The sequence below is a fragment of the Microcaecilia unicolor genome, unplaced genomic scaffold, assembly GCF_901765095.1.
Source record: "Microcaecilia unicolor unplaced genomic scaffold, aMicUni1.1, whole genome shotgun sequence".
NCBI lineage: Eukaryota > Metazoa > Chordata > Amphibia > Gymnophiona > Siphonopidae > Microcaecilia > Microcaecilia unicolor.
The window spans coordinates 182,349-194,983 of NW_021963107.1; the positions used below are offsets into that span (position 1 = coordinate 182,349).

At 43.7% G+C, this 12,635-nt stretch overlaps 1 protein-coding gene across 1 annotated transcript in view; it reads left to right on the forward strand.

Moving 5' to 3' along the window:
• The window catches only part of LOC115458942 (protein bicaudal D homolog 2-like), a gene marked incomplete at its 3' end in the record, with an annotated part of 110,217 nt that extends 102,452 nt beyond the window's left edge, over window positions 1-7,765 (forward strand). Inside the window, exon 2 of the mRNA XM_030188801.1 lies at window positions 7,553-7,765. Within this exon, the coding sequence (XP_030044661.1) occupies window positions 7,553-7,765 (213 nt within the window). The remainder of the gene's footprint in view (window positions 1-7,552) is intronic.
• Between the last annotated feature and the right edge of the window lie 4,870 nt (window positions 7,766-12,635).

Consider the following 12,635-nt stretch of genomic DNA (forward strand, 5'->3'; position numbering starts at 1 on the left):
ACTGACAGAAGGAAGACTGTGTCCATTGTGTTCTTATGTTCTACATCTTAAGTGTTGTGTGCTGTTCTGGTCACCCTATCTGAAAAGAGGTACTAGAAAGGGGGGAAGGGAAGAGATTTTCAGTTTTGCGTGTGCCTTTTTTCAGCAGTAGCTCAGTGAGTTTTGTTCAAGTTCACTAGGTATTTTCCTGTCCTTACAAGGCTTAAATCTGTTAGTGAACAGTTAAGTGACTTGCCCAAGGTCATAAGATGCTGCAGTGGGATTTGAACTTGGCTTCCCCTGGTTCTCTCTGCCCGCTGTTCTAACCATTAGGCTTTTCTTCCACTCAGAGGAGAGTAGTAACAGAAATTATGATGAAGAGAAACAGATTAGGGCTCGTCAGCATAGTGAAAGACAATTGAGATGGGATATAATAGTTTTTTTAAATCATGAGTGGGGCAGAATAGTTACGTTGGGAATAGTTGTTTTAACCTTTCAAATAACTCAAAGGGGGAGGCAAAAATGATCAAGGGGATGAAACTCCTCTCATATGAGGAAAGGCTTAAGAGGTTCAGACCCTATCATCTTGGAGAAGAGAAGGCTGAGGAGGCGGGGGGGGGGGGGGGGGGTATGATAGCGGTTACAAAATCTTGAGTGGAATAGAAAGGGATAGTTATCTGGATACTGGCACTGGAGGAGTGGCCTAGTGGTTAGGGTGGTGGACTTTGGTCCTGAGGAACCGAGTTCAATTCCCACTTCAGGCACAGGCAGCTCCTTGTGACTCTGGGCAAGTCATTTAACCCTCCATTGCCCCATGTAAGCCACATTGAGCCTGCCATGAGTGGGAAAGCGCGGGGTACAAATGTAACAAAAAAAAAAAACCCTCCAGCTCCACCCCTGATCCACTGTGACAGTATCTGGGTAGCGCCAAGGCAATCAGTAACAATTTTTAGTAGAATTATCCGAGTAATGTTGCTGAAAACCAGTGGTTGCCCCAGTGAGTAGCACTTAATATCGGTAGGAGCTGCCTCTACCTGGATAAGCCCCCCCTAATATCAGACACTAAATTTTTAGGAGTAATTAAGTTTGTGCAGTTTTCTGGGCCCCCCCCCCCCCCCCCCCCCGATTAACCTGCTGAAATCTTCCTATGCCCCTCATTTTATGTAGTCTGTGGAATGAATTAAACATGTGCTCATCGTTGGGTTAAGCTCATCTTCCTAGGCTTTGGATAGCCTATTGTCTAAACTTTAATACTTAACCTACTTAACCCAAGTCTCTTGTGTTGCATTTAAGGTTTGAAAACAGAGGAAAACATTCAAAATGCTGAACGATGAAAGTTTGAGGCCAGGTTTACGGATTTTTGCAAGATGTTAAATATTGTTAGGAATTGTATCTGATTGTGTTCAGCTGAAACTCCTTCGCTGGAGACTTGCTTGCACAGATGGTGCTTTCCTTTCTGTCTGAAATGTGATGCTTTTTAATTTCCCTGGGGTGGGCTTAGTGAATGTAGTCAGGGCTTTCTTTGTGGGCATTTGTCTTCTGTTAGTCTGATTTTGCTTATCTGAAATTGAGTTCGAATGGATAAGAGCAGTAAGTGACCACCTTTAATACCAGATGGGAGCAAGCACGTTCAATCATAGGTGTCAGTCACTCTGTAGCAGGTAATTGCAGTATTGTTGGATATTTCTCGTCTAATAGACAGAAATAATGAAAGCTAATCAGGGATGCTGGGGGGGGGGGGGGTTTGGAAATAATGGGGAGTTTTTAGAAATAAATGAGTTTCCGGAAGGTAGAGATGGAACGATAGCCTTTGTTTGACCCTTGTGCTTTCTTGAAACTAATCTTCATCAGACATTGAGTTTGGATAGAAGAAACCTAGAGGTGCACTGATTTGCCCTTGACATAGCTTTCAGTGTGGCATTGGCCACTATCCGTCCTCCTTCTTAGCTTCACAAAACACAGCTGTGGAAACTTCCTTTCATAGCAATACTTCCAACCATTTTGTAAGCAATTAAACTAAAACAAATTAAGAACATAAGAATAGCCATCCTGATTCAGACCAATGGTCCGTCTAGCTCAGTATCCTGTTCCCAACAGTGGCCAATCCGTTCACAGGTACCTAGCAGAGATGTGTGGTAGCCGTGTTAGTCCCACTCTAAAGGTTATCAATAGAAATCAAACAAAATAAAACATGGAAAGAAAATAAGATGATACCTTTTTTATTGGACATAACTTACCGTATTTTTCGGACTATAAGACGCACTTTTTCCCCCCCAATTTGGGAGGAAATGGGGGGTGCGTCTTATAGTCCGAATGTAGCGATTTCCCTCCCTCCCGCCCTCCCCCCGAGTTCGGGATCGCCCTCCCCCCGGCCCTGTCATCACTTCTCCCTACTCACGTCACGCGATGTTCCCTGGTGGTCTAGTGACGTCGGGGCAGGAAAGAGCCCCCTCTTTTCCTGCCCAGCGCGCTGCTCTCCGTCCTCCTATATGCAGCCTGACGGTCTCGGCGAGATTCAAAATGGCCGCCGAGACTTCAATTCTCGGTGGCCATTTTGAATCTCGCCGAGACCATCAGGCAGCATACAGGAGGACAGAGAGCAGCGCGCTGGGCAGGAAAGAGGGGGCTCTTTCCTGCCCCGACGTCACTAGACCACCAGGGAAGATCGCGTGACGTGAGTAGGGAGAAGTGATGACAGGGCCGGGGGGAGGGCGATCCCGAACTCGGACAAGACGCACCGGAGCACCTAGGTTTTAGAGGAGGGAAAAAGGAACATTTTTTTTTCCCTATTTCCCTCCTCTAAAACCTAGGTGCATCTTATGGTCCGGTGCGTCTTATAGTCCGAAAAATACGGTAATACATTTCTTGATTAGCTTTCGAAGGTTGCCCTTCTTCCTCAGATCGGAAATAAGCAAATGTGGTAGCAGATAGTATATATGAGAGAAACATCAAAGCATTACTTTGACGGTCTGACAGAGTCCTGTTTGTTGGGTGTCAAAATATTCAATCATTCTTAATTCAAAGGTCTTACGTTCCTGTATTGTTTTAAAATTACCTTTCAGTATTCTTACTGTGAAATCACTGGTGCAGTGTTCTAGTCTTGTGAAGTGTTGGCCCACAGAGGTGGGGGCCTGACTGGCACCGGCTATTTTCATGTGATGTCTGTGCAGATTGAATCTTGTCTTAAGCATCTGGCCTGTTTCTCCAATATAGCATCCTTCGTTACATATCTTACACTGAATGATATATACCACATTGGAAGATGAGCATGTAAAATAGTCCTTTATATTGAATATTTTTCCTTTGTGAATGACTGTGGGGTCTTGTGAAATGTTTTGGCATAGTTTGCAGCTGGCCAACACTTCACAAGACCAGAACACTGCACCAGTGATTTCACAGTAAGAATACTGAAAGGTAATTTTAAAACAATACAGGAATGTAAGACCTTTGAAATAAGAATGATTGAATATTTTGACACCTAACAAACAGGACTTAATAAGGATCTGGGTTTTCTAACTCATTATAAAACATAAAGCTGTATTTCTATGTTTATTACCTTCCTCTCACCTACCAACACCCATTCTGTTAGAATATCAATGAAATGCTTTGATGTCCCCATGCATACCCTCACCCTCCCACTCTGTCAGACTGTCAAAGTAATGCTTTGATGTTTCTCTCATATATACTATCTGCTACCACATTTGCTTATTTCTGATCTGAGGAAGAAGGGCAACCTTCGAAAGCTAATCAAGAAATGTATTAAGTTATGTCCAATAAAAAAAGGTATCATCTTATTTTCTTTTCCATGTTTTATTTTGTTTGATTTCTATTGAGGTACCTAGCACAAACCCAAATAGTAGCGATATTCCATGCTACCAATTCCAGGGCAAAAAGTGGCTTCCCCATGTCTGTCTGAGCAGACTATGGACTTTTTCTTCAGGAACTTGTCCAAACCTTTTTTAAACCCAGATACGCTAACCGCTGTTACCACATCTTCTGGCAACGAGTTCCAGAGCTTAACTATTCATTGAGTGATAAAACAGCAGCTGCCTTTAGATTGCTCATAGTTTCAGCTTGTCTCTCTGTTTCTTTTTAGATTTTCTTTCTTTTATCTTTGTCCCAATGTCATATAATTTTCTATGCTTTCTTTTTAATAAATGCAAGGGAGGAATCCCCTCAGTGTAGCATGGCAGGCAGTGTAGTACATGTTTGTTTTCCACTTGATACACGGCCATTTCTAGCTTGATACACAGCAGTTTACAGCAATAACATCATGATAGAAAAGAACGCTGTTACATCATAGGACAGAATAACATTCAGACAAGACTATTTGTACAAAGGGTTTCTAACCCATGAAAACATATTATTTTCGTCATTTCTAATATTTCCTCTAGTGCAGCTGAGGCTCCAATCTCGAATAAATGAAAATAACCATGTTTCAGTAGAACTTTAAACTGACAGAAAGTTCTGACCTTAATGGGGGGGGGGGGTGGGGGTTGGTTTGAGAAGGTGCAAATAGGGAATTGGAGAAGGAATGGGGCAGGGGGGGTTGGTTTGAGAAGGTGCAAATAAGGGAATTGGAGAAGGAGTGGGGCAAGAGCGGGTGACAGAATCAGTGGATGGAAGAGAGTGAGTGGCAGGAGGTACCTAAGTAAATGACAGAGAGAAGGAATCAGTTTTGGAAGGAGTGTACACAAGGCTTGCATCTCCTTTCCTCTCCTCATCCTGGATACCTTCTTTCTCCCTCCTCTCCTCAATTCTGCTCTCTCCTCTGTTTACTTCAAATCTCCCTTCTCCATCTCCTACCTTCTTTCACAGCATTAATCACAGTCTTCTCCTTTCTACTCTCAAAAACAAGAACCAAATTGGGCATGTAATAAGTGCAAGAAATGACTTTATATAAGTGAAATACAAATTTGTTCTTAAATATGCAAGTTTTATGCAAATGTACCACAGAATCTTCTAATTCTTACCACAAAATCTATTGAGCTGCCTCAGGAAACTGGCAGATAATGGTAATGGTTGGTGGATTTCTTGTTCTGAAGAAAGAAAGATCTGAAGTTTTAGTACAACTAAACAGAATAGTCTGAGTACATTGTGAAGCATAATGTGTTGTTTTTTTTTTTTTTAATCATAATGGATTAATTCAGTAAAATCTCTGTCTCTCTCTCAAAACCATGCTATATGGCCAGAGCATGCTTAAACGCTGGTTGTCAAGTCTCTACCATGCCAACATATAGGCAGTAAACATGATGGAGTCTTTGGTTATAACCATATATCAACTCTTACTGACAGTATTCAATTTACCAGTCAAGATGTCTTTCCCTCTCCCCTGAGCTTCACAGCACTCTCACTCACAAGTGACAAACAGGCTCATTTTCATAAGAGAAGGACACCCATCTTTCTACACAAATTTGAATATGGGCATCCTTCTCACAGGGTTGCCCAAATCGGTATAATCGAAAGCCAATTTTGGCCGTCTCCATTGTGGGGATGACCAAAGTTCACGGGGGCCTGTTGGAGGCGTAGCGAAGGCGGGACTTGGGCGTGCCTAACACATGGAGTCCTCGACCCATAATGGAAAAAAAAGGGCGTCCCTGATGAGCATTTGGACGACTTTACCTAGTCCTGTTTTTTAACGACCAAGGCACAAAAAGGTGCCCGAACTGACCAGATGACCACCAGAAAGAATCAGGGTGATCTCCCCTTATTCCCCCAGTGGTCACTAACCCCTCCCACCCTCAAAAAAGATCTTTAATATTTTTTGCCAGCCTCAAATGTCATACTCAGGTCCATTACAGAAGTATGCAGGTCCATGGAGCAATTTTAGTGGGTGCAGTGTACTTCAGGCAGGCATACCCAGCCCCCCCCCCCCCCCACCTGTTGCACTTGTGGTGGTAAATGTGAGCCCTCCAAAACCCACCACAAACTCACTGTATCCACATCTAGGTGCCCCCTTCAACTGTAAGGGCTATGGTAGTAGTGTACAGTTGTGGTAGTGGGTTTTGTGGGGATTTGGGGGGCTCAGCGCACAAGGTAAGGGAGCTATGTACCTGGGAGCAATTTCTGAAGTCCGCTGCAGTGCCCCCTAGGGTGTCCAGTTGATGTCCTGGCATGCAAGGGGGACCAGTGCACTACAAATACTGGCTCCTCCCACGACCAAAAGACTTGCATTTGGTCGTTTCTGAGATGGGCGTCCTTGGTTTCCATCGCTGAAAATCAGAAACGACCAAGTCTAGGGACGACCATCTCTAAGGATGACCTAAATTTCAGGATTTGGGCGTCCCCGACCGTATTATCGAAATGAAAGGTGCATGTCCATCTTGTTTCGATAATACGGGTTTCCCCGCCCCTCCACCAGGACGTTTTGCGAGTCCATCCTCAGCAAAACTTGGCCGTCCCTTTCGATTATGCCCTCCACGTGATCTATAACGGTGCAGTTGCCGAAGCTTCACCTCTGTTTTGCCATTTGCGGGACAAAGACCATAGAAGTCTGTTTGGCTTTGGCCATAGTTACCGAAGCACAAAATAACATACAATCCCATACATTTTTTTAATTCACTCACTGTTTTTTTGACTCTACCTTATCTCCCTCCTGGATGTGTTTTCACAAACTGAGAAGTTGGTGCTTCTGTAACAGTGGGTCTTCAGCCCCAAACTCCACCCAGCCTCCAAGGAGGGCAGATGGCCTTGTTGGTCTGATCTTTGGGGAGATTTTTGGTTTGGGATTGGAAAGCTCATCGTGGTTTCATGTGGGAAGGTGCTTGGGATTATCTTGAGTTTATTGGGGGGGGGGGGGGGATGGGTTGAAATCTCAGAAGGGCCATTCATGTTTGTTTTTTGGTTCCTGGAAGGTCAGTTGTGTTTGTTTTTTAATTTTTAACATCAAAACCATTTAGCCAAAGACATTAGGATTGTACATTCTTTAGCACACATTTGGCCTTAAATTTAGTGCATGCTAAATTGATTTAGTGTGTGTTAACCTACAATTTAGAGTGCAATAAGTTGATATCGTGCTTTAAAGCTTTTTAATTCATTGTAAAAAAAAATGTTTGAAAAGATGCCATAAAAAGGTCTTAAAATTGGGAGGACTGCCAAATTTAAAAAACGAACCATAAATTTGTATTCTGCGCATATCCATAACTTAGTGTAACTTTTTCCACCCTCTTCCCCCCCCCCCCCCCACAGGTATCCAGTGTTCTCCCTAAGACCGTTTGATGGGCATACCAGTACTCCCCTGCCCCCACCTAGCTTCTCCTTCCTGCTACCCAGATTGCAAAAATTTCTGGGGAGAACACTAATATCTATCCTGTTTAGAAAATCTGAATTTAATAAATCCCGGAAAATTCCAGATGAATATGAATTTTTGCAATTCTGTTCAATTTGCCATTTCCGGATTTTATGCCACCTGGTCACTTCCTAACAAATGTACTTGAGAAAGTCAAAGTAATACAGGTCATTGTTCTTGGCTGGGTTGATATGAAGGGGAAGGGAAGTACAGCTGCCTGTGTTTATAGCTACTGCTTGTAGTGATTCCAGCCTTTTTAAAGCAAGTTCTATTTGTAATGTTTAGGCTTTCGGACAGGCTCATACCAACCACAAGAAAGTTGCAGCTGATGGGGAGAGCCGAGAGGAGACCCTGATTCAAGAGTCTGCCACCAAGGAAGAGTACTACATGAAAAAGGTGCTGGAACTGCAGACAGAGCTGAAACAGTCACGGAACGTCCTTACCAACACTTTGTCTGAGAACGAACGCTTGAATTCTGTAGCGCAAGAACTGAGAGAGGTAAGGGGACGATAGATGCATGAGCAAGAAGTTCTTCTGCTGCCCATACTTGTGCCTCTAGAAAGCTAAATAGTAATGTGTTTCCAATAGCTGTCAACCCTAATCCCCTAACAAGGCAGTATTAGTGCTTGCACTCAGCAAGTAATACTAGATAGGAATTACAAGCAGAAGAAGTAGCCTTGAAGTACCTATGTTCCCGTTATCTTCCAGCACCATGCGATAGCTGTTCTTCCTTACAATGGCATCTAGCAGTCATCATGTTCCAATGATTAGTCATCAGCAGGTAGGGGCAGAATGACCATATGGGTAGCTGGGCAGTACCTGAGGGGCCCAGTGCCTCCCCCTCTGCACACTAGGGCTCTCACTGGGCCTACTTTGAAGGGCTCTGGTGGTCTAGTGGCCTCTTCAGGGAGGGGGACAGGAAAGAACCCCACTCTTTCCTGCCCACTGTACTGCTCTGTCCAGCACCACAGCATCTTCAAAATGGCTGCCGAGAATTCCTGTGGTAGTTTTACGAGACTACTGAGACCCGCAAGACTACTGCAGGAAGTCTCAGCAGCCATTAAGAAGAAGCAGTAGTGGCAGGAAGGAGTGGGGCAGGAAATGACCCCACTCCTTCCTACCTAAGAAGAAGCAGTAGCGGCAGGAAGGAATGGGGTCCTTTCCTGCCCACCTCAAAGCGGTCGCTAGACCACCAGGGTTCTTCAAGGTAGGCCTGGGGGGCTGTAGTATGCAAGTGGGGTGCTGGAAACAAAGGGGGATGGTGGGGGGGCCCAATGACCTTTTCTGCCTGGGGGCCCAGATCACTGTCAGTCTGGCCCAGTCAGCAGGAGTGGTATTGCCAAGCTGAAAGAGTTCATGGTAGGGGGGAGGTGGGTGGCAAGTTGGCTGTGTACTTGAGCAATACTGAGGGAGTGAAATGGTAAGTGTTTTGGTTAGTGGTAAGGGGAACACATATCTGTACGTAAATATACAGATGTGTTTGCTTTAGTTGTACATAAGTAATGCCACACTGGGAAAGACCAAGGGTCCATCGAGCCCAGCATCCTGTCCACGACAGCGGCCAATCCAGGCCAAGGGCACCTGGCAAGCTTCCCAAACGTACAAACATTCTATACATGTTATTCCTGGAATTGTGGATTTTTCCCCAAGTCCATTTAGTAGTGGTTTATGGACTTGTCCTATAGGAAACTGTCTAACCCCGTTTTAAACTCTGCTAAGCTAACTGCCTTCACCACGTTCTCCGGCAACAAATTCCAGAGTTTAATTATGCGTTGAGTGAAGAAATATTTTCTCCGATTTGTTTTAAATTTACTACACTGTAGTTTCATCGCATGCCCCTAGTCCTAGTATTTTTGGAAAGCGTGAACAGACGCTTCACATCCACCTGTTCCATTACACTCATTATTTTATATACCTCTATCATGTCTCCCTCAGCCATCTCTTCTCCAAGCTGAAAAGCCCTAGCCTCCTTAGTCTTCTTCATAGGGAAGTCGTCCCATCCCCGCTATCATTTTAGTCGCCCTTCGCTGCACCTTTTTCAATTCTACTATATCTTTCTTGAGATGCGGTGAGAATTGAACACAATACTCAAGGTGCGGTCACACCATGGAGCGATACAACGGCATTATAACATCCTCACACCTGTTTTCCATACCTTTCCTAATAATCCCCAACATTCTATTCGCTTTCCTAGCCGCAGCAGCACACTGAGCAGAAGGTTTCAGTGTATTATCGACGACGACGACACCCAGATCCCTTTCTTGGTCCGTAACTCCTAACGTGGAACCTTGCATGTAGCTATAATTCGGGTTCTTTTTTCCCCATATGCATCACCTTGCACTTGCTCACATTAAACGTCATCTGCCATTTAGCCTCCCATTCTCGTAAGGTCCTTCTGTAATTTTTCACAATCCTGTCGCGAGTTAACAACTTTGAATAACTTTGTGTCATCAGCAAATTTAATTACCTCGCTAGTTACTCCCATCTCTAAATCATTTATAAATATATTAAAAAGCAGCGGTCCTAGCACGAACCCCACTAACTATCCTTCTCCATTGTGAATACTGCCCATTTAACCCCACTCTCTGTTTCCTATCCTTCAACCAGTTTTTAATCCACAATAGGACATTTCCTCCTATCCCATGACCCTCCAATTTCCTCTGTAGCCTTTCATGATGTACCTTGTCAAACGCCTTTTGAAAATCCAGATACACAATATCAACCGGCTCCCCTTTGTCCACATGTTTGTTTACTCCTTCAAAGAATTGAAGTAAATTGGTCAGGCAAGATTTCCCCACACATAAGCCATGCTTATTTCTATTTGTTTTGAGTGCGTGTTTCTGTTGGTTCTACTTGTATGCCACCTAGAATGCTTTTATTGATAAATAGGCATGAGTAAAACTTCATTTAAACAAATAAAATACAGTGAGTGTGATGGACCGTTCTTCTCTACCTTGGCATATGGTCTGTCAGCAAACCTAACAATAGCATACGTATATCCTTGGAGCTATGGAATGAAAATTTTGAACCAAAAGACTTGTCTTGCACTCAGAGAGCATAATGCAGCTTAAAAAAAAAAACAAAAAACTATTAAAACTGCCAGTTCTTCACTGAACAGATTTTTTTATTTTTTTTTGTAAGAACCAGTTTTATTGCACTTGAAACATTTTGGTAGAAAACACAGTAGTCAGAAACACTAATTGTGACCAGCCTTGCACAGCTTTATGGTCGGGCAGTGGCCATAGAGGACCGGCCACGGTCATCCTTTTCATTACACCCTGTTTCAATGCTACTTGGAGTTAATTTTGCATCATGTTAGCTTTCACTCAGAGATACAGCATGCAAATGCAATCATCATCAATACAGCGAGGAAAGGGGAAAACCGAGAGGTTACATCATTTTTCCTCTCAGTAGAAAAGTAGAAACACTTCTGCAATTGGCAGTCATGCACTGGTGTAGTTGTGTATCCTGTTGGACAACTGACAAAAAGATTAGCCCAACGTATTAACTGAATGGAAGTTTGCATGGCAATGCTTTACAAATGGGAAACATCAGGAAAACATGAGAACTATTTTGCTCTTCTTCCTCCCTTCTCTCTCTCTCGCACTCTCTCTCGCACTCTTTCTCTCTCGCTCTCTCATTTTAGAATTCTTGTTTACTTGCCCTGTTCTTTTAAAATCTAAATTGAAGGCCAGCTGTTGACATGGTTTGAAACTTACATAATGGGTGTGTTTAATGTTGTTTTCTTCTGTTGTGTCTTTTTTTTTCTCTGCTCTCTATTGGCTGAGTCACAGTTGTTTCTGTATAAGATCCAGCATTAAAATAAAAACATCTGGGCTGACTCCATCTTGAAGAACTAGTTTGCAAGTAAAGGTACACTGCGGGGTTGTCAAGATGAAAATTTGAAAGGTTCTAAAAAGAGGTGGGAATTGGTTTGTTTTGTTTTTTTTCATTCAGTGCATAATTAAGCTCTGGATTTTTGTGGTAAGAAGGTTTGATAAGAGTTAACATAGCTAGGTTTTGAAAGGTTTTAGACAAGTTCCTGGAGGAAAGGTCCATAAACTATTAATGGCCAAGTAGACTTGGAAAGCCAGTGCTTATTCCTGGGCATAAGCAGTGTGCTTTTGTTTTCTAGCAAAAGAGGTGCCGGTACTCGAATGCTAGGCAACCCTTCAGGAGTGGGGTGATCACTGAGGGACCCACTCCATAATAGCCAGGCCCCCTGCAACCAGTCACAGAATCTATTACAAGACAGAATTGGTATATAGATCCTGAGCTCTATCATTAAAACTTGGGATCCAACCCTTACAGTGGGCACAGGAGGAGGTGACTTACTTGGGGGTAAGGATTCCTGTGGATTTGCACTCATTATATTCACGAAATATGGTACACCTGAAGAGGCGGGTGGCCCGGTCCCTCCAGGGTTGGCAGGACCTTCCAGTCTCATTGATGGGCAGAGTAGCACTCTATAACATGGTCCTATTCCCTGTGTGGATATATGCTTTCCAAACCTTGCCTATGTTTCTGACCGCTAGGGATGAAAAATGGTTGAAGGCAAAGTTAAACTTATTTTTGTGGCAGGGGAAACGGGCGCGCATGACCATAAACAGAGCCATCCTCCCAAGAGTTAAGGGGGGACTGGGATTGTTGGATCTTCGCTTGTTCTCTGTGGCAAGTAACATGCGCCACATATCGGACTGGTTTAGATCCACTGACCACTTCTCCCTCGCAACGGCAGAGACTAGCTGGTTGGGTTCCCTACATTTTTCAAATTGGCTACATCAGGGTCAGAGACCATCCTCGAGTTTGGGAATGGCGGGCCCAGTGCTTTGTCCATTACGACAGGCTTGGAGATGGTTATGTAAGTTTTTTAGTCTTAACAAATCGACCTCCCTTGCTATCGCTACGGGGCAACCCGGAGTTCCCAGTGGGAGACACCTCTAGAACATTCCGTGAATGGGAGGCCAAGGGAATTTCCTTTCTGCATCAGGTGCTAACAGATAAGGGCGAGATTAAACTGCTTCCTGAAATCAGTAGAGAGTTTCATTTACACAGGCAAGATACATTTGCATTTTTACAACTCCAACACTACGTGCACTCTTGCCCAAGAAAGACTTATCCATGGAAGTGTATGAATGCTTTAATTTAATGTTTGGACTTGACGCACGACTACGGATCCCCTTGAAATACTTTCATGCGCACTTGAGAGACCATCTGCACTCTTCGGATTTCGACCGGGTGGCACAGCAGTGGACAGTGGAATTGTCTACACAAATAACCCCGGAGATCATTAAGACTATCTTGGCTGGAACATATAAATTGACTGAAAATGTAAGCTGGTGGGAAATTCAGTACAAGTTTATTTTTC